The sequence below is a fragment of the Pogoniulus pusillus genome, chromosome 6 (assembly GCF_015220805.1).
Source record: "Pogoniulus pusillus isolate bPogPus1 chromosome 6, bPogPus1.pri, whole genome shotgun sequence".
NCBI classification, from domain to species: Eukaryota; Metazoa; Chordata; class Aves; order Piciformes; family Lybiidae; genus Pogoniulus; species Pogoniulus pusillus.
The window spans coordinates 29,952,296-29,973,673 of NC_087269.1; the positions used below are offsets into that span (position 1 = coordinate 29,952,296).

At 54.6% G+C, this 21,378-nt stretch overlaps 1 protein-coding gene and 1 long non-coding RNA gene across 4 annotated transcripts; one reads left to right on the forward strand and one right to left on the reverse strand.

The window, feature by feature from the left end:
- Nucleotides 1-453: 453 nt before the first annotated feature.
- LOC135176529 (uncharacterized) lies at nt 454-2,655 on the reverse strand. The gene is made up of 4 exons (XR_010302698.1): nt 2,620-2,655; nt 1,713-1,812; nt 838-1,011; nt 454-718 (listed from the first exon to the last, which is right to left on the reverse strand). It is a non-coding gene; the product is annotated as an uncharacterized LOC135176529 (long non-coding RNA).
- Nucleotides 2,656-10,560: 7,905 nt separating this feature from the next.
- On the forward strand, nt 10,561-19,741 carry CHST3 (carbohydrate sulfotransferase 3). Of its 3 annotated transcripts, XM_064145075.1 has the most exons (3): nt 10,561-10,673; nt 17,201-17,426; nt 17,570-19,741. In XM_064145075.1, exons 2-3 carry the CDS (start codon nt 17,290-17,292, stop codon nt 18,798-18,800), a joined length of 1,368 nt encoding a protein of 455 aa, XP_064001145.1. In that variant the 5' UTR covers nt 10,561-10,673; nt 17,201-17,289; the 3' UTR covers nt 18,801-19,741. The 3 variants fall into 3 exon arrangements, with proteins under 3 accessions (XP_064001145.1, XP_064001143.1, XP_064001144.1); XM_064145073.1 differs by lacking the exon at nt 10,561-10,673 and having other exon boundaries at nt 17,043-17,426; XM_064145074.1 differs by lacking the exon at nt 10,561-10,673 and having other exon boundaries at nt 17,279-17,426; nt 17,548-19,741.
- The last annotated feature ends 1,637 nt before the right edge of the window (nt 19,742-21,378 follow it).

Consider the following 21,378-nt stretch of genomic DNA (forward strand, 5'->3'; position numbering starts at 1 on the left):
AAAAGAGCAAAATACAAGAAGCTGCTTTATAAATAGCAGCAAATGTCACTCCTGGCTGAACACGCTGGGGCAAATCCACCACTTGCAGAAGGACAGCGAGAAACTGACCCAGGACATCTCAGGAGCCTGACACTAACCCGATGTGGGGGGGGAGGAAACCCTACCCTTACTTCCAATTTCCTCCATGCTGCAGCTGCACTTTAAAACTTATCCAACAGCTGCTTCCCCTCAGGTTGTAATGGTTTTTGTTCAGCTGCAGCTAATCCTTCTCTGTGCTCCTTTAGTTGGACAAGGTTCAGAGCCGTGTTGTGTCCTTGCTAAAGGATCTGCAAAGGAGGCTAATTAACCCTGAGAGAGTTAGCAATAGTTTTTTTTTTCCATAAAAAGGATAATTATCAGCTTTGGGCTGCTCCTATTTCACAGGGAAGCTTGGGGAGCAAACAGGTTTTGCTCTTATTTGGCTTTCCTGATGCTGCCTGGGGCAATCAGAAGATAAGTCAAATTCATAGTGATTTCTGGCAGAAGTGTCTGGGTTTCCCCATGATCTTTTCCTGGCTTGCTCTAAACAGCTGGTTCCATGACAGCCTCCCTGCCAGCAGGTTAAATTGTTCTCCTGCTGTACTCTAAAGATCATCATGTAGTGGTGGTTCCTCCTGCAGCTGTCCACACAAAGTGGGTGATCTTGTAGGCAGATCTGGTCCTTCCCCCTCTCCAAGACCTGTAGGTTTAATGCCAGGAGGGTCTTGCCCTGTGTCTTGACCATCTCTCAACCCACAACCCACCCTTCAATGAGACCCACCACATCCAGAGCTGCCAAGGTGGAGAAGCATAGCTCACCCTTGCAGGCTCCCAGGATACAGCAGTTCCATTTCCTGACAGTGGATCTCTCAGAGATGTCCAGCCATGAGGTTTGCCTGGCCCCATGGCACTCACAGTGGAGCCCTCTGGATCCACGGCAGATACTGGTTCTCCGTTCTTGATGTGCTCTGGTGCTTTGTTTCAGCTTCTTTGCTGGAAAAAAAAGGGATTTTCCCTGGTGAAACAGGAGCTGAACATTTTCACTTTGGAACTGAGCTCTTACCAAGCCTGAACAGAGCATGTGATGAAGCATTGCGAGTTATAAGCTAAAGTAAAGGTGGTACCTCCAAGTTTATTTGGGCTATGAAATGGTTTCCAAGCGTTTTCAAGGGTGGACATCAGCATTCAGTGCTGGCACTTTGCCTGGTGTAGCAGGAGCTGGACACTTTTGGGTTTGAGCCAGGCCCTAACAGAGATGGTCATGAAGCAGCATGGTTTATAAACTACATTAGAGGTGGTACCCCCTCTCCCCCCCCCCCCCCCAGTTTCTTGGGGCATTTTCAGTTTTGAACCTGAGCTCTTGCTGATGCAGAATAAAGAGCACATTGTGAAGCATCATGACTCCTTCCCTGTTGTGAACAGTGTTTCAAAGGTCCTGGTACTTTTTGTGTTGTGTGAAGTTGCAAGGACTTGGTTCCACCAAGCCAGACAAGATTTCCAGGCAGTGGTGTTGTCTGCCTTTTGTAACCAGACAGACAAGGCTACTCTGTGTGACAACAAAGGGCTTCTCAGAAGCCATCACCTGCCCTTCTGCAGACAGTGGAAACTTGGAAAAGTTAAAACACCCTCCAAAAAGTCCTGGCAGTCAAGCAGAGTCAAAGCATGTCCCTGAACTGGTGTTGGAAGGGACTCACCTGCTGATTCTTGCACTCTGACTATGCACTCCTGTCTCTTCCCTACTCAGACTGGCCTTGAGTAGATCTGATCAACTCCTGATCCAACTAGAAACTCACCCTGCAAAGGCAGAGTAATAAAAATATAAGTATTCAGGTTCCTGTTGCTTCAAGAGACACAAAGGAAGGGAGAAGGAATGTGCACCAGGGACAGAAAGAGACCACGCAACAGTCTCTTCATAGCCAGGTGGGAGTTGGTCTCTTCTGCCAGGCAACCAGCAACAGAACAAGGGGACACAGTCTCAAGCTGTGCCAAGAGAGGTCTAGGCTGGATGTTAGGAAGAAGTTCTTGCCAGAGAGAGTGATTGGCATTGGAATGGGCTGCCCGGGGAGGTGATGGAGTCACCATCCGTGGAGGTGTTGAAGCAAAGCCTGGCTGAGGCACTTAGAATCATAGAATCAACCAGGTTGGAAGAGACCTCTAAGATTATCCAGTCCAACCTAGCACCCAGCCCTATCCAATCAACTAGACCATGACACTAAATGCCTCATCCAGTCTTAGTGCCATGGTCTAGTTGATTGGATAGGAGAAAGCTTGGTGCCACTTTGCAAATACCCAAGCAAAACCCAGCAGGCATCATGGCCAAACAGCCAAAACCTTAAGTCACCCCGTGGCTTTCACAGTGCTGAGTGTTTCTCAATAAAGAGAAGTTCTTGCTTTCTTCTTTCAGAAGGGAGAAAATGGATTGAGTCATGGTTCTGCAGAAGATTTTCTCTTCCTCTAAAGCTCAGAGTGGGTAGCTGGTGCTGTTTAGCACAATCAGCTGCTTCTTACAAGGGTTTCTCTTCACACGCAGGCTGGTCAGAAAGAAAAGCCTGAGTCTTGACCAATCTCCCAGCTATGAATGTCAGACAAAAAGAGCTTTACCTGGTCAGTCCTAAATAGAGTTCCCTGTCTTGAATGATGTGTTGGGACCCTTCCATCAGGGAGACCTAGATTTAAAGACTGGATGGGGCACTTAGTGCCATCATCTAGTTGATTGGACAGGGCTGGGTGATAGGTGGGACTGGATGAGCTTGGAGGGCTCTTCCAACCAGGTTGATTCTATGATTCCATGATTTTGCCCAGCTGAGGACTGCTGTCATTAATAAGATGCTGACAAGCACCTGATGGCAATTTCTTTTCACTGCAGTGCAGCTCCAAAGCCAATAGCACTATTACCAACACATCTACTATCCACATGTGACCCCCTCCTTCTCACTCATTTCTTTATGCTAGAGACTTAAAAAGCCAGAGCAGAAAGCACAAGGCCTCTTGCTTGGATAACAAGTTAACCATGGCACAGCAATGTGCCCTTGTGGCCAAGAAGGCCAATGGGATCCTGGGGTGTATTAGGAAGAGTGTGTCCAGCAGAGCAAGTGAGGTTCTCCTCCTTCTCTACTCTGCCCTGCTGAGACCTCATCTTGAATACTGTGTTCAGTTTTGGGCTCCCCAGTTGAAGAGGGACAGGGATCTGCTGGAGAGGCTCTAGCGGAGGGCTGCGAGGATGATGAGGGGACTGGAGGGCATTGCCTGATGAAGAGAGGCTGAGGGACCTGGCACTGCTTAGTCTGGAGAAGAGAAGACTTAGAGGGAATTTGATAAATGTTTGTAGGTACCTGAAGGCTGGCCAGGAGTGGAGACAGGCTCTGCTCACTGTTCCCTGGCATAGGACAAGGAGCAATGAGTGTAAGCTGCAGCACAGGAGGTTCTGTCTAAACAGAAGGAGGAACTTCTTTACTGTAAGGGTCCCAGAGCATTGGAACAGGCTCCCCAGAGAGGTTGTGGGGTCTCCTTCTCTGGAGACTTTCCAGGCCTGTCTGGATATGTTCCTCTGTGCTCTATGTTAGATAGAATTGTCCTGTTCTGGCAGGGGAGTTGGACTCGATGATCTCTTTGGCTCCCTTCCAACTCCTAACATCCTGTGAGCCTGCGCTCAGCTGGGAGAGCAGCAGCCTGGCCTTAGTGGCTGTTCTCAGGGTAGGGATATGAGCAGCATTTTCTTCTGGTGTCACTATTTTAAGGTTTGGCAGTCTCTCTTGTCACCAGACATCACCCTGGCTTGTCAGCTCTCATGGTGTCAAAGTGAATCTTTGAATTGCAAGTCCAAAAAGTGTTTGTGATGAGTAAAAATAAACTAAGTTTATTTCACCCTCAGCAGTTTTAGAGAAGTGGAACTGAAAAGGGAACAGAAAATGCAGAGTGGAGTTGCACATGGGTGGGCTGCAGGAGGCAGCGAGGGGAGAATGTGTGAAGAGCAATCAAAAGCACATCACTGTGAATGCTGAGTTTCCCACCAAGCTCCCACCTTAATTGCATCCCCTTGTTTTAAGCATACCTGCTAAGAAGGAGGGGGGAAGAAAAACTGAAAAATCTCTCAGGGCAAATCAAATGATGGGGTTTGCTGGAGCTGCATGAGCCATTTTGCTACAGCTACAGCTACAAAAGCAAATGCCACAAAGCAGCCATCAGTGCATAGAAAGTGGACGAGTATCAGTTCATGGTAGACAGCAGCATCTCCTTCCTCTGGTCATTTGCTGAGCAGAGCAAGGCCCATGGGAAAGCACCATTGTACCAGATTACAGGCTGGAGGGCAGGGATTCATCCAGAGGGACCTGGACAGGCTGCAGAGGTGGGCACAAGTCAACCTCATGAGCTTCAACAAGACCAGATGCAAGGTCCTGCATCTGGGTGGAGGCAATGCCAAGCACAAATGCAGGCTGGGCAGTGAGTGGCTGGAGAGCAGCCCTGAGGAAAGGGACTTGGGTTTGCTGCTGGATGAGAAGCTCAACAGGAGCCAGCAGTGTGCACTTGCAGCCCAGAAAGCCAGCTGGAGTCCTGCATCCAGTTCTGGAGCTCCTGAGACAAGAGGGATGTGGAGATGCTGGAGTGTGTCCAGAGAAGGGCCAGGAGGATGCTGAGAGGGCTGGAGCAGCTCTGCTGTGAGGACAGACTGAAAGAGTTAGGGCAGTTGAGTCTGCAGAAGAGGAGGCTCCCAGGTGATCTTCTTGTGGCCTTCCAGTGTCTGAAGGGGGCCTCCAAAAAAGCTGGGGAGGGACTTTTTAGGTTCTCAGGGAGTGCCAGGAGTAGGGGGAATGGAGCAAAGCTGGAGGTGGGGAGATTGAGAGTGGCAGTGAGGAGGAAGTTGTTGATCCTGAGAGTGGTGAGAGGCTGGAATGGGTTTCCCAGGGAGGTGGTTGAGGCCCCATGGCTGGAGGTGTTTAAGGCCAGGCTGGATGAGGCTGTGGGGTGCCTGACCTAGGGTAGGGTGTCCCTGCCTATGTCAGGGGGGTTGGGACTGGCTGATCCTTGTGGTCCCTTCCAACCCTGACTGATTCTATGATTCTATGATTCTATTCTAAGATGGTGAGTGCAGCTTTGCTGTTTCCTTTACAGAGACCTCAGCCTCTTGCCCCTGCAGCAGATAATTAGCTTCTTTAATCACCTCAGGTCCAGATGTTGTTAGTGACCCAGGCTTAGCCTCCAACAAACATTCTTGGTTTATGGGTTGTCATTTCTGTGCTCTTGCTGGCTCTCATCTCCCCCAGCCCCAAGTCCTGTCAGCAGGTGCTCTTTGTGCATGCTGCCCTCTTCTACTCCACAGACATTTGTCTTTTTTCCCTTTCTTTGGTGGCAATGCAGGCAGCACTTTCCCCTTATAACCCAGAACACTGGAGTGTACAGCCCATCGTGGCATTGAGTCCATCACCGGTCTGAAACATCCTCATTGGAGGGGCTCTGCCAGCAAAAAGAGGCGTTCAAGTAACGACAGAGGCTCCTGGTAGCTGCAGAGGTGCCAGGAGAAGGAGGAGCACTGCTGGGCCAAGGCAAGGGATGGGGCAGGGAGCAGGCAGGAGCTGGAGGCTTTGTGCTTCATCAGAAAAAGAGAAGGAGCCACAAAAGCAGATGTGGGCTCTAGGCGTGCTCGCTTTCCCCCTCCGGCTGCAGGCCCTGGAGGGGACGGGCCTCTCCGCACGCTGCAGTACCCAGGACGGGCTAGAAACACCTGGAACCAAAACCAGCGCTGACGAAGCCTCGGCTCCCAGTATGGGCTGGGGGCCGCGGAGGTTGGGCGCAGTCGGGAGAGCAAGCGAGAGTACGGCGTGCCGGCCGCCAGGTGGCGCCAGAAGCCCGCTGCGGGGCGGAGAGGCTGCCGTGCCTGAGGGCCAGGATGCCCTCCCGAGGGGCATAGACACCTGGAGAGCTGAACTTAGGAGAACTTCACGTTGTTCAACGAGGGGTCCTGCACATAGGTTGGGGCAATCCTTGATGTTGGTCCATACTGGGAGATGTTGAGATTGAGCGCAGCCCTGCAGAAGAAGACTTGAGGGCACTGGTGGCCAGGCGAGAGCCAGCAGTGCTCTTGCAGCCCAGAAGGCGAATTGCATCCTCGGCTTCATCAAAAGAAGTGTGGCCAGCAGATTACGAGGGGTGATTCTGCCGCTCTGCTCTGCTGGGACCTCACCTGGAGTCAGTTCAAGGCCAGTTCAGGTTCTGTGCTAGAACCTGTGCCATGTATCCTAGTTCAGTGAGAGCATCCATGTGGCTTTAGGGTCTCCATCCCATTTGCCAGAGGAGCTGTAGGGCTAGAGGAGGCAGAAACCTTTTTCAGACCTAGGGTCCTGGTTCCTTAGGCCAGATCACACAGTCATAAGTGGCCATCAGCACAGCTTCACCTGGGAGCAGGTCCCATCAGCAGCTGCCTCACTGTCCCTGGACGAGAAATGCTGCCATTTGCAGGTGTCTGTGCAGTCTTGCTCCCAGTGGAGGGAGAAACAATATCCCACTGGAGGATATTGCTTCCTGCTCTGTCCTTGCAAAAAGCCCAGTGCAAAAGGAAACTGGGGGTTTTGCACCTCTTGTTCTGCAGCTGGCAGGTTGCCCCCACCACAAACCATCACCTCTCCAAGGAACTTGCTAAAGACCAGCTTGTTGCAGCCACAAAAAAAGCAGAAGGAAAGCTGTTAACAGTTTTCCAGCTTTCTGGGGAGTAAGAAATAAAACTGAAATGAGTCCCTGCAGATTCATCCTTTAAACAAAGTCAGGACACCTTCTCCTTGGCATAACCTTGGACAACAGGTCCTTCCACTGTCTCTCATGTCTAAGCCACATCTTGACCTCCTGGGAAATAAAATCCTGAAGTGCCTCTGGAGAAGCAGCAAGGGAGAACTGTTTTACCCTCATGATGCAGCTTCCAGACCCCTTTCAGGCACCCTGTCACCATGTCCTGCAGTTAGATAGCCTTTGGTGGCATCTAACTTGCAAGCAGATGCTGCCCTGGCTTTAACAGAGCAAAGACCAGCGGCAGCTTTCTGACAGCAGAGCCCAACCTGTTCACTGCCACATCATCAGCTTGGACTGAGGGCAGAAATGAGTGTCAGATGCCTTTATTCCCTGAAAAGCCAGAGCATCCTTGTTACTACAGTGACATGACTCCCTTGCCTTGCTCCTGATGTCATTCTGGGGACAACTCCCATGCCTCCTGTGTGGTGTCTGTGTGTCCATGTACACACCTGTGTGCAACGCAGGGAGTGAGGAGAACAGTCCCTGTTATCCATGAGGAATCAGGAGTAGGAGTCAAAAGGAATGTGATCCCACAGCTAATGAAGGGTGGAGGAAACACAACCTCTGCTTCTCCCATCACCTCTCTGGGTGGTTTGAGAGGAGAAGGCAGGACTTTGTTTCTCCCTGTGCCAGTTTTGCTTATTGATGAAGCAGGAAGACGGTCTCCATCCAGAGCTCCATGTCTACATGGAGCATGCTTCTGTCTCAGAGGGGTGAGCTTCAGCCCACACCAGAGTTCCATGGGGAAAGGTCCCTCCTCCTATCATCATATCCCCCAGATAAGGCCACTGCCAAAGCATCCTACAAAGGTGGGGACACCTTGCTAGCATGACTGTGCCACTCTCCACCACCCATCTTGACATTATGTGCTTATCAGGGATGCATTTGCAGCAAGATCTCCTCTGCCCACAAAATCCAAGGCAGAATTCCATGTTCCAACTGAAAGAACAGATGAGGAGCTGCAAAATGTTTTGCCAAGTTTCAACCCCCAACAGAATTCTCACGGTGTGTGGCCAGCCAGACTTTGCCACTATTTTTGATGCAATTAACCTGACAGGCTACACAGGACTGATTCTGCAAGCCCTGGACTTGCCTCGTATAGGCAGAGTTTGGGAGATGCTATCCCATAATCCCAGCTCCCTCGGTGACATTGTGGAAGCCAGAACCACAGCAGGAGTGTACCAGAGTTAACATGCCTGTCTATAGCTGGAGGGCAGGGTTCCTGGCTGCAGGATGCCCACTACAAGCAGGAATAGCAGAACCATAGAATCATTTTGGTTGGAGAAGACCTTTAAGATCATTGAGTCAAACTGCTAACCCAGCACTGCCAGGTCACCACTAAAACATGACCCTCAGCACCACATCTCCATGGCTTTTCAATCCCTCCAGGGATGGGGACTCCACCATGCCCTGGGCAGCCTGGTCCGAGGCTTGACAACCCTTTCGGGGAAGAAATTCTTCCTCACATCCAACCTAAACCTCTCCTGGTGCAACTTGTGGCTGTTCTATTGCATGTTACTTGGGAGTAAAGACCAAACCCCATCTGGTTCCAACCTCCTTTCAGGTACCTGTAGAGAGCAAGAAGGTCTCCCCTCAGCCTCCTTTATCCAAGCTAAACAACTCCAGTTTCCTCAGCCACTCCTCAGACCTGTTCTCTAGACCCTTTCACCTTCTTTGGACACACTTCAGTGCCTCAGACCTGTTATCTAGACCATTTTACCTTCTTCAGACACACAAGGCACTTAGTGTCATGGTCTAGTTGACTGGACAGGGCTGGGTGCTACGTTGGACTAGATGATCTTGGAGATCTCTTCCAACCTGGTTGATTCTATGATTCTGTGCCTCAGACCTGTTCTCTAGACCCTTTCACCTTGTTTGGACATACTTCAGTGACTCAATGTCCTTAGAGTGAAGGGCAAGGTTGGGGACCAGAAGGGCAGATGGATGGATGGTTGGATGGCATAGGCACCCAGATGGATAGGTGGGTGGATGTATGGGTGATGGCTCTACCAGCCCAGGTTTTCCCACCTTGCTGTTTGCCTAAGGAATGAACCAGCAGCCCCATACACCTCCAAACACTAGGTAGGTCCCCAACACCCCCAGGTTAATACACAGCTCTACACCTTCATGAATACCCACACCCACTGTTGCCACAAGTAGGGAGCTGACACCTGTACCCATCACCTTCACTCACAGGAAGCCACCAAGGAGCTGTGCAGGTCACCACACATGAATGCCAAGAAATAGCTACCTTTTTTTTTTGCCTGTGCCACATGCATAGCATAAAGAACTATGCCAGGAATGAGAAAAGAGGGTTGAAACTTTTAACGGTGACTACTTTTGTTTGTGTTTGATTCGGTGTGGGTTTTTTGTGTGGTTGTTGTTTTGCGTTTATTTGTTTTGGTTGGGGTTTTTTTTCATTTTACAGAGCTGTGAGGGAGCTCTCTGAATTTCTCCACACAAGCCAGAAGAGCTGTTTCTACATGGTGTAATGTTCCATACACTCAGCATGCCCTGTGGGAACAGTGACAGCCAGTCTCTTGGTCTGCTCCCGGTAACATCACCAACTCCCAGCATGGTGGGGGTTGGAAGGGACCTCCAGAGATCATCCAGTCCAACACCCCTGATAAAGCAGGGTCACCCACAGCAGGTTGCTCAAGATTGCAATGTGCAGGCAGGTTTGGAATCTCTCCAGGGAAGAAGACTCCACAACCTATTTGGGTAGACTGCTCCAGGGTGCCAGCACCCTCACAGCAAAGAAATTTCTCCTCTTGTTTGAGTGGATCCTGCCGAGTTCCAGTTTATACCTGTTGCCCATTGGTGTGTCTCTGGGCATCAATGAAAAGAGGCTGGCTCCATCCTCTTGACGTCCACCATTTAGCTATTGATCAGCATTGATCAGATCCCCTCTCAATCTGCTCTTCTCCAGGCTAAACAGACCCAGGTTTCTCAGCCTTTCCTAGTAAAATGCCCTTCACTTTCTGCCCTCCCTGTGTGCAGAGACACACGTACTCACCAGCATGGGACACTATGATGTGTAGCCATCGCAAAGAGCAAATTCATCCACAAATCCTGTACAAGAAGAAAACAACAGTTCCGTAATTTGGGTACAAAGGTGCTGACCTGAAGTCAGTTTTGGTTGAAGATAAGGAGAAGGAGCCTTCTCGTGTCTGCAGAGTGGTCATGAAGGTGGCGCTGGGCTCCCTACTCGATGGGAGGGTGAGAGCCGAAACAGGAGAGGATGAGGACGGCCCAGCGGCGAGCAGGTTGCCTGGGGTGGTTGTGCCAGATCTGTCCTTGGGAGTCTGCAGGATAAAGCCGTAACCACACTGGCGTGAGCCCAGTTTAAGCAAGAGGCTGGACAGGAGCTTCAGCCCTAATTGCTGCACGGCGCCCGGCAGGGGACTTGCTTTGTCCCTGGTGGGACGCTTTCGCGAAGTGTCTGTGCGCTCCCAGCCCTCCATTTCCCACCAGCACCCAGTGCTCAGGCGGCCCCTTCTAGCCCTGGGCTGGGACCGGCAGCTGCCAGATTCCAGCCCCGGCGCGCCGGGAAGGTGATGGGCAGGCAGCGGAGAAGCAGCAGGGAGGCAGCAGGAGGGAGGCAGCAGGGAGGCTGGCCCGGGGACCCTGCCCGGCTCCGCCCCGGGACCCGCGTCCAGGCGCCGGCACCGCTCCCCCTGCCACCGCCCCGAGAGGGAGGAAGGAAGGAAGGAAGGAAGGAGGGAAGGAGGCAGGGAGGGAGGGAAGAGGGGAGGGAGGGAGAGAGGGAGGGTGGGAAGATGACAGCGCCGTGAAGAAAAGCAAGGAACCCACTGCCCTCCCTCTTCCCTCAAGGCAAGACCAGGAGGAGCTCGCCCCGCGGAGCGGCCGCCGGCCGGGTAGGTGCAGTTGGGGCCGGGGGCGGTGAGGCCAGAGCCGGAGCGCAAGCGGGAATCGGGGCCGGAGCGCGAACCGGGAGCGATGGGCATCGGGAGCCCCGGGGCTCGGTGGCGGATGGCGGCGGGGGTCGGGCCTTTCTCTTCGGGCTCGGAGGGGAGTTGCGGGAAGTTGGGCGAGTGAAGAGCTGCCCCTTCCCCACCACCCTCCCTCTCCAGAGCTGGAAGAGCGGGGCCGAACCGGGGGCGGCAGGGCCGGGGGCTCAGCAGCTGCATCCCCCCAGTGCTGGGGCGGTCCCGGGCTCCGCCGGCTCCTTTGTGCTCCCTCCGGCCTCGGCCGCTCCTTTGTCTCCATGCAGACCCCCACCCCGCCACCGCCCGGTCCCGCCCGGGCAGCGGTCGGCGGCGCCTCTCCCCGGGCCGGGCAGTCGGGTCCCAGCACCCTGCCCTGGGAAGCAAAAGTCCTCTCGGCAGCGGGGCGCCCCAGCAGCGCGCTCCGGTTCTTTCTTCTAGGGAGAGGAGAGTGTGGATAAATCAAGAGGGGAGAGAGGGCAAAAATAGGGAGACAATAATAAGCGAAAGGAGGGCGAGCCCTGGGCTGCCACACTGAGCTCCTGTCCAGAGAGAAGTGCGGCTGGAGCGAGGAAAGGAGACTTTCTCCCAGCCGTCTCCGAGTTGCATCATCCGGCCTGTCAGCCTCTAGCAAGAAGCACTGGAAAGTTGTCCTCACCCTTTCCCCTCCTACCCCTGGGCAGTTGAGACCCAAAAGCACCCTCGGCCGGCTCCCAGCTGCCATTAGGGTGGCTGCTTTTCTCTTGAAGCTGGGACACCAGCACCCCAACGGCCCCCGGCACCCAGATGGGACTTTTCTGGCATGGAGTTACCTTGGCAGGGAAAGGGCCCCTCAGGCAAAGTGGGGGCTCAGTGCCTGTGGGGATTTTGGCAGCTGCTCCTGGCCATGTCCAATCTGCCCACCACAGGACTCTAGCCAGGCTTTGGTCACCAGAGAAGCGTTTCTCCTCTTCCATAGAATCATTTTGGTTGGAAAAGAACTTCAAGACATGGTCAACTATTTACACCACCACCTCAGGAAAGGGATTTAACTCCACGATTTTCCCACATCTGTCAAGTTGCTTTGGTGTAGGACTTGTTTTTACATCCCAAGTGTCCCTCCACTGCCAAGACCTGGCCATGGATTGCACTTTCTCAAGGGCAGCAGGGATTCACTGTTCTCCAGGGAACATCTTTCACCACCAGTCTCTCTCAGAGGCACTCATAGAACTACAGACGCCTGTCCTGAGGTAACAAGGTGGCAGAACAGGGCACAGAGAAAGTAGTGTCCCTAGTTTTTGTGGTGGGTTCAGCAGAAGAGCTTCCAGGTCAGCAGAGAGCAGTGGGGAGGAGGAGTGAGGGGTAGTGGGAGGGATTGTGGCCTCTGTGCCCCAGAGAAAGGGCTCATTGAGGCAGAGATGGGCATTTGTGGTTCCCAGCACAGCTGGGGGCCACCAGCATGCACGGCAGCTGGCATTGTGCCACCAGCACTGAGCAAAAGGGGCCAGGACGTCCTCTCTCCTTGGTGGCCTGCTCCCCAGGCTCCCTTACTGCCCAACAGGTTGGCACGTTTGGTCATGTACCTTTGCTGGAGATGGTCCTGTGAAACCCATCCTACCAGCATCCCAGGTTTTCAGCAAGTTGGCTTCAAGATTGGCTTATTAGCCAGTTCAGCTGGTCCCTGCTGGCTCCTGATCCTGACCAAACTAGGGCAATGTCACCCAAATGAAGGATTTTGCTCTCATGCCCAGCACTGATGTCTCTGAAAATCCCATTGCATTCACCAGGGCAGCAGTAGCGGCTCTCTTCTCTGGTGGCCCAAGAGAAAACATCCACATTTTCAGATGCCACCCAAGGTGAGGGAGAGCAAACACTACTCTGTCCCAGGCTGGTCCTGTCGCTGGCATTACTGTGGCTAACACCAACTTCTAAATCTCTTCTGGCAACACTTTCTGGGACACAAGGAGCAAGGACAACTCACCTGGGTCATCCTAGAGCTCCATGTGCCTCCTCAGGGGCTAACAGACAGTGGACAGAAGATGACTTTGTGCACCTGGATTTTGAGAGCACATGCAATGAAAATCAAATTGTTGAACTGGTGCTTGTTTGTACCGATGTCTGCTGCTGCAAGGTGAATGCAAGGGGATCTTCAGAGACATCAGTGCTGGGCATGTGGGGGAAATCCCACATTTGGGCTGTGTTGCCCTGGTTTGATCTGGACCAAGAGTCAGCGAGAACCAGCTGAGCTGGCCAACAAGCCTACAACCTTGAAGCCTGAGCATAGCCTCCTCTGTCTTCACCTGCATGCTTTACCTCTTTGGAGTGGCTTTTCCCAGAGTGCCCACTTAAGAGGACCAAGCTGAGACAGGTTGGAGGATCAAGGGGCAGCTCCTGGAAGGGAATGAGAAGAAATTAACATGGCCCCTCTGTAAACTTCAGGGACTGGACATGTAAAAGTGCAAACCCATGCCCATGTCCCTGGAGGGCTGCCCAAACCAGAGGACATGGCCTCTGCTCACGTCAGGGTTTCCCTGTGCCACTGTAGAACAGTCTGGGGATGCCACAGGTGCCAGCCTAAAGCCAGGAGGACTTTGCATCCCAAACATTCTCCTCCAATGGACAGTTTCCAGGCTTCAGTTTGGTGAAGCCTGGGGCTATTCTAGGCAAGTTTACAAACATCACAGGAGGTTCTTTCTTGTTTTTTAGTTTTCTTTATTTAAGTCTCCTTTTCCCTTGCTTTAGCTTGAATACACATTTTTAAGCAGAATACCTGCCGAGGCATCCTCCTTAGCCGTGCCAGGGGGCAAACTGAATTGTGCCACGTCTGGGAGGAGAGCCAGGGGCAGGATCAAAATTGCTGGGAGATGAAAGCAAAGAGGGAAATGTCAGTGGCGTGTTTCCCAAGGCCAGCCTCGGGAGGAAGTTGGGAGTGGAAACAGTTGATAGAATAAACACTGAGAGGGCTCAGGGTGGGGCTTTTTTTCCCCAGGTTGCAGACAAAGAACAGCAGAGAGCAGGGAAGTGTCCCTGTGCCTTACCTCTTTGTTGTTCCCTCACTGTGTCTCGCTGGCTGGCGTTGCTGCTTTTTATTAGATAAAGAAAAGCATCACCAAGGGAATTACTCCAGGGGCAGCTGCAGGTCCCCACAGGCTCCCTTCACCCAGGAGCCAGGCAGGGAGAGACAGGAGCAAATGGGGGCTGTATGGACAGAGGGATATCAGGCAGAGAAGGAGCTTACAAAAAGGTGCTTTGCTGAATTCCTTCTCCAGATCTGGTGCCTGTTGAGTCACCCGAGGAAAATGTGACTTCATTGAGTTGCACCTCCAGCTGGCTTTCCCCATCAGCTGCAGGCATCTTTCCTTTCTTGGATCCCACCCTGCTAGGTGTTTGGGGCAGCCAGAGGAGGAGGGTGAGAGCCCCAGAGCTTCAGAAAAGACCTTTCCTTTCCCAAAATCCAGCCAAAAACCTCTGGCTCTGCTCTTCTAAGACAGCTGTCCAGTGAAACACCTTGCAGAGGGGTGACAAGAGTATCCCTTCCCTCCTTCCTCTCACCACCTGGCCTTTGCCTGGGGCTGTGCTGCTCTCCTCACCCCACCTACATCAGTGGGAGTGCCCATCCAATGAGGCGACTTGCTGCAGCAAGCTTGGAATTGGTATCTCATTTACTGTCTGAGTCCTTCCTTCTTGCTGTGGCAGGGTTAAGTTAACTTGCTAGTAGTGGCGGATATCCATCCCAGCAGCTTTCCACGGGAACAAAACCCCAGCCATCTGCTCTCCAAAGCAAAAGCCCCTTTGCTGGCGCTGACTCAGCTGGGAAATCCGCAGAGCCTTTTATCATCTCGACAGTGGGAGTTGTTGCCTTCCTTGCAGCAATGAGAAGCATTCACACCCTGAGGGATGGGAAAAGGCAGGGAGCAGCACCGGGGCAGTTCTCTCCAGCCACATGTGCTGCATTCCAGGGTGTCTCAGTTTGGTGTTCGTGGAAGTTATTCCACCTCGCCTTGAGATGTGTGGGCTAAGAGGTGAACACCGGCCAGCAGCTGCCTGCTGTCACCAAAGGTGATGGCCATCTATCTTTCTTCTCACACTGGTGGGTGTCCCTGGGGCAATGGCTGCATCCTGGCAGCTCTCCCCACACCTCCTGGCCTGGTGAAACCCCAGCAAGCGGCTGGAGGGGAGCACACAGGGCGCACAGAGCCCCTCTGTTCCCACTCACAAAGGGACGTTTGTGGCTCGATCACTGCTTCGCCCGGGCTGCGCCTCACGGGCCCCACGAGGAAGAGCTTTAGGATGCCAAACAGTCCCCGGCAGCCTCCCTGGGTCACCCCGAGCGTCCCCCAGCCTCATGGCTCAGCCCTGCGAGGGCCTCTGCGCCTGTCGCCGCCGCTCTGCGGGTCCCAGGCAGGACGCTTGCAGCCGGCTGTTTATTTAAGGAATTACGTCTGGGCTGAGCCTGTGAATCAAGAGTTTTTGCCAGCCCTGCTGGAAATGGCTCCTTGTGTCATCCCCACCAATCGTTCCTGTTCTGTGGCTCCTTGGTGGTCGGTCAGCTGGGGGCATTGGAGGGGGCAAATCTTAGATTGCCTTTGCCCAGGGATTTTGTCTGAGCAAGCAGATGATGCCATCCCCTCCGCTGCGTGCATACTCCAGGCGGTGCGGGGCCAATCCCCTGCCCCGGCGGAGGCGAGGGCGGGGATGCAGACCACTGTCACCCCTCCCTGGGATGTCACAAAGCCAAAAGTCCTTTGCAGCGACAAAGCCAGCGGCTCTGCAGGCACCGAGTGACGCGGCCGCACGCCGAGGGCTTTGTGTATTTTATTTCTCCTCTCAGTTGCTCAAATACTCCGACAAGTCCTGTCATCACGGGGACACCGAGCGGGGCCGAGGAGGGGGGGACTCAGGGGCGCTGCAGCTAAAGGCACCTGCCCCGGCTGCTGCCTGTCCCCGAGGAGCCATGTGCTGACAAACTAAACTAACAGGGCTGTTAAAACACACACACAAACGTGTGCAGGGGGATGGTGGGGCCGCTGGCTGCAACGGGAAGGCAGGAGTCGGCCGGAGGACTGCCATGGGAGGACTCGGGAGCTGCCGGGACTCTCCGGGATCCCTGCATCCCACCGAAGCTCTGGTTTCCCGGGTGCGTGAGTGAGGATGTCTGTTTTTAGCAGCTTTTGCTGGGAAGGCGGTGGCTGAAAGCCAAGCTCTGGGAGACGAGTTGCTTGCTCAAGCCAGGAAACTCCTGGTCCTCCTGCAGAGAGAGCTGGGGATGAGGCAGGCTGAGATGCTGCCCCCGCCGCGGGGCACGTCCCAGCGGGAGGGACATGCAATGAGCAACACCCAAAAAAGCACATTTTGGCGGCGGGACGGGTTCGGATGTGACGCAATGCCTGGCAGAACTTCTCTGCTCCACACCCTGCCGGGGTCTTATCTGGGCCATCTCCTCTCAGGCAAGCCCTGGAGATGCCTCGAAGGATGGGACTTTGCCGAGTTCCCTTCCTTCACCTCTGTCCACCAGGGACGGGACAAGCTGCCAGGATCACGCTGGCAGCAGCCAAACCGAAGCTAAATAGACTTCCCCTGAGTCACCAGAAGTCTGGCCAAGAAAGCAGGACAAGCAAACAGCATCACCCACACGTGGCTGGCCGGGTGCCGGCGTGCGAACCAGCCGCCAGGTAGCAGCCACTGGCAAGCACCACGCCTGGAAATCTTCACACACATGTGCTGGGTTTCGAATGGCAACTCCAGCCCCCCAAAATCGCTACCTTGTCCCGCGTGGGATGTGGGCTCGGTGCAACTCAGAGCGGCTTCCACCATCGCCCTGATTTCGTCGGTGCTTGGAAGTGGAGGAGGGGGGATGCAAAGGAGCCTTTGCCGTTGAGGGGGGATGCTGAGTGTCCCGCTGGGTTTTGCATCCTGCACAAAGCAGCTGCAGCGTCTTTTGAGCATTTTACATCCTGAGCAGAAGTGGCAGCAGCAGCAGCAGTGTCTGGCCCCTCTATTTCCTGAAAACCTTCTGGGTTTCATTTTCATTACCGAACGGCCACCTCTGCTTGTGCCTCACCTCTGCTTGTGCCACAGCCAAGGCCCGACGGCATCCCTCTCCAAAAGTAGCTGTTTCCAGGGTCTGGGAGCCATAATGCTTCATGGATCAGGATGAGGGGCTGCTCTCACACCCGAGAGGGCTCTTGTTGCTGGCAGAAGGTTTTTAGCTGGTGAGGAACAAGCAGCTGTTGAGGCATCAGGATTAGGTTTCAGGGCTGGCAGGAGTACAGGAAGGGGTGCCCATCGGGCAGATGTGTTTCACTGCCGATGGGGGTCTTCGGGCAGCTGCTCCTTATAGGCAGGATGAGAGCATTAGGGAGGAGCTTCCTCCATTTTACTGCTCTTGTTGAGATCTCATTTGCCATCCTTTGCGGCATTGTTCTCTGACCTCTGCCTGCACAGAGCCACCACCATGCTGACCCTCCTTCTCCTCACAGGCAGGGCAGCGCTGAGCTGGGCAAAGGATGCCAAGTGGCCCGCCCAGGACACCTCACCGGCAGGCCCAAAGGAGGTGCTTGCGTTCCCCATGGAGTTCCGTCGCGCTTTGCCCCAGGATTTCCGGGAGCTGCTGTACTGCCTGAAGATGAGGAGCAAGTATGCCATCCTGCTGGTCTTTGTGGTTGGCCTCGTCATCATCGAAAAGGAGAACAACTTCATCTCCAGGTACAGAGCCACTCTACTCTTTAAACCCTTTCTTTCCCCCCACATCCTGAGCTCCTGTGCAGCAGGAACTGCCCCCACAAATGCCCTGCTGGGACATGGGGGTGGTTCTGCTCTCCTCCAGGCTGGGCTGGGTCTCCCCGCAGGGTGTCAGACAAGCTGAAGCAGTCCCCACAGGCACTGGCAGAGGCCAACAGCACAGAGGCCAGCCCAGCGCTGACTGAGAATGGCTCCCTCGCCTCCCTGCAAGAGCTGGATGCTGCCTTCTCCCGGATGAGGTCACACCTGCACAACATCACACTGCAGCTGGTGGGTGACGAGGACAGCAGGCCACGACGTCACGTCCTGCTGATGGCCACCACCCGCACCGGCTCCTCCTTTGTGGGCGAGTTTTTCAACCAGCAAGGCAACATTTTCTACCTCTTTGAGCCCCTCTGGCATATTGAGAGGACAGTGACCTTCGAGCCAGGGGGTGCCAATGCGGTGGGCTCAGCGTTGGTCTACCGGGATGTCCTCAAGCAGCTCCTCCTCTGTGACCTCTACATCTTGGAAAACTTCATCACACCAGCACCCGAGGACCACCTGACGCCCTTCATGTTTCGTCGGGGCTCCAGCCGCTCGCTCTGTGAGGATCCTGTCTGCACATCCAGTGCCAAGAAGGTCTTTGAGAAGTACCACTGCAAGAACCGCCGCTGCGGCCCCCTCAACATCACCCTGGCCGTTGAGGCGTGCCGGCACAAGCAGCACGTGGCCCTGAAGACAGTGCGCATCCGACAGCTGGAGTTCCTGCAGCCGCTGGTGGAGGACCCTCGGCTGGACATCCGCATCATCCAGCTGGTGCGGGACCCCCGCGCCGTCCTGGCCTCCCGCATGGTGGCTTTCTCCGGCAAGTACGAGACCTGGAAGAAGTGGGCATCTGAAGGGGAGGCTCCTCTCCATGAGGAGGAGGTGCAACGGCTGCGGGGCAACTGCGAGAACATCCGTCTGTCGGCAGAGCTGGGGCTGCGGCGGCCGGGCTGGCTGCGGGGCCGCTACATGCTGGTGCGCTACGAGGACGTGGCGCAGGCGCCCTTGCAGAAGGCAGAGGAGATGTACCGCTTCGCCGGGCTGCCTCTCACCCCCCAGGTGAAGGAGTGGATTAGCAAAAACACTCAGGCACCCCACGATGGCAGCGGCGTCTACTCCACCCGCAAGAACTCATCCGAACAGTTTGAGAAGTGGCGCTTCAGTATCCCCTTCAAGCTGGCACAGGTGGTGCAGGATGCCTGTGCCCCAGCCATGCACCTCTTTGGCTACAAGCTGGCCAGCAGCCCTGCTGCGCTGGCCAACCGCTCCTTTAGCCTGCTGGAGGAGGCACAGCCCTCCTGGGTCACGTAGCTGCAACAGGGGAGCGATAGCAGTGGGGAATGAGGGGCTGCGGCCATGCTCCCGACTGGCCCGGAGAAGACCAGAGGGGTCCCTGCTCCTGGAGAGGCTCCTCACTGCTGCTGAGTGGAAATCAGCAGCTCCAGGAGCCAAAGCGTCCTGGCTGAGCCAACCCCAGCCTCCTGCAGAGCCTGGATTACAGTTTCTCCAGGAACAGGGAAATCAGAAGGGTGAGGGACGGTAGGGAAAAGCAGGGGGGATCAGCACCGGGGCCACCTCTCTAGCTCAGGGACTGCCTCAAGAAAGAGGAAGGCGAGGGCAAGTGGAGGGTGCAGGACCAAGCACCTCCACATTGCCACTACCTGTGCTAAGGACAAGGCAAGAACAAGACCTCCCATAGCACCAGCAAGGACCCAGACCCCAGAGGCCTTACTGGTTTAGTGCCTTCATGCACCAGCACAGACTGGGAAGTGCCCTAGAGCTCCAGCCAACCCTTGGGCTGCAATGAAATGAGGCGACTGTGGTTTGGAGCTCTCCAAAGTTGGTTTGGGGGATGTGGGGTTTGGGGTTGTTTTTTTTTGCCCTTCTTTTCCTGTGTACTTGCATACCAGGGTGGCCAGGCCAATTTACTTATTTATTCTGTGAAAAAGAGAGGGGAGGCGGGTCAAGAAGCTAAGCCCAAAAACCAGAGCAGCACGACGTGCTACGGCAGAACACACACCCAGAAGTGAAGTGGCAGAGGGCACGTTTTGGCCAGACATCACCGCATAACCTGCCACAGGATCCTGGGAGAGCCCCTGCGGACTGAGCGCTTATAACTCCCCCAGGCCCTCAGCAGAAGGCAGTCAGCGCCAGGGCTGCCCCCACCCCACACGGGAGTGACCCTGAACTTTGGTGCCTGTTGGAAGGTGGTTGGATTTATTTAATTAAAAGCAAAAATGCAACAGCACAGAGCCCAAAGCATCTCCTGTCTCCTTGGTTGGTACTTGGGTGGGTCCACAGCCCGGGGAGAGCCCCAGATAGACTTGCCAGCAGCACCTGGCACGGAGTTTTGGGATGTTTGCCCACATGCAAATGTTCACCCAGTAATAGCCTGGTACTGCCCTGGGCACCTCACTTCACATTTCATGAATTAAAGTGGCTGTGTTTTAGCCCATCTTACAGCACAGCATTTTACTCCCCAGGTATTTTGGGTCACAGCAGCCACCTGAGGGAGAAAACAGGCATTTCGGTGGTTGTTTCAACCTAAGACTTGCTGGGGAGCCTCGGGGGAGCTCTGAGGGCTGCCCACTGCCCCTCGAGCATGGCCAGCAGCCCCAGGTTGCCTTTCCTCAGACAGAGATATCAGCCAAAAGCGAAACTAAGTAAGTAAAAGGAGGCGGTGGCAGCAGCTGGCCGCAGCTGGACTGCGTTTCTGTCGGTGGAGGACGGCAGGGAGGACCGTGCTGGGGCTCCAGCGAGGAGCTGCGGCTGGGGCGAGTTCACAAAAGCCACGTTTTCGACCCACGAAGGAGAACAGAGGCAGCATTGAGGAGAAGCGGGGCCGGCTGGTGGGGAGCAGCCATGCTGGAGCCCTGGGCAGCCACCCGCGCCGGCTGGGGAGGTTTGCTGAGCGCAGCAGCCTCGCTCACCGGGGTGCATCTGGACTCAAGGTGTGAATTCAGGGTGCTCGATGCTGACCAGCTGGGGAGAGGCTGCAGAAGTGGGGTTTTCTCTACACCGGTGTGTAAACAAACGGTGTGGTGTGGGTGATACCCTCATGAACGGAGAGCCAGCAACCCCCTCTCTGCCTCGCAGGCAACTCTCAGCATCTCAAGTGGCCCTGAGCTTGCCAAGTGAATCGGGTTTTGTTTGGAGGCTTCCCGCCGGGAAAGCGGCAGGGTCAGCGAGGTCGGCTGGGTACCCCGCAGCTGCCTGCTGGGAAAATCCCACAGAGCTTGGTCAGCACAAGGAGGAGCCCGGCTGGATCCAGGGCAGCGCTTTACAGGCACACACACACCTCTGCTGTGTTTCTGCAAAAGCACCCATGAGGTTGGCTTTTGCAAAGCAAATAAAGTTTTAAATTAATCGTTGCTTTGCAAAACATCACAGAGGGTAAAGAGCTGATCAGCTGCTGGAGCCAGGAAAGGGGTGACAGTGCCCAGCGTTCCCTGCCCTTTCCCATCCCACCTTGGCTTGGGCAAAGAAGGTTTCGGTTGCAAGGACAAACAAAGGGACATACAAAGCAAGTGGTGAGGGAAGGGGAAATCAGACCAAGGTGAGGTCCGAGGGCATGATGGCATCAGCTCATTCTCACCTGTGCTGTCTACTACACAGCCTTATCCCCCCAAGCCCCGGCTGGCTCCAGCCTGTTATTTCTAGCTAAGCCCCAGCATTTCTTCCTGGACACCCTCCAGCTTCCCATCAAAAACGTCAGAGGACAGAAAGAAAACATGCCCCTGAACCATGCAGATTTCTGCAGGGACTAATTGCTCCCATTAAACCCCTACAGCCATGACTCCCATGCAGTGCCAGACACACTGGGAAGTCGCAGGGGACACACGGCTCCTTTTGAGACCAAAGCAGACATTCTCCCTCTGCCAACTCAGGG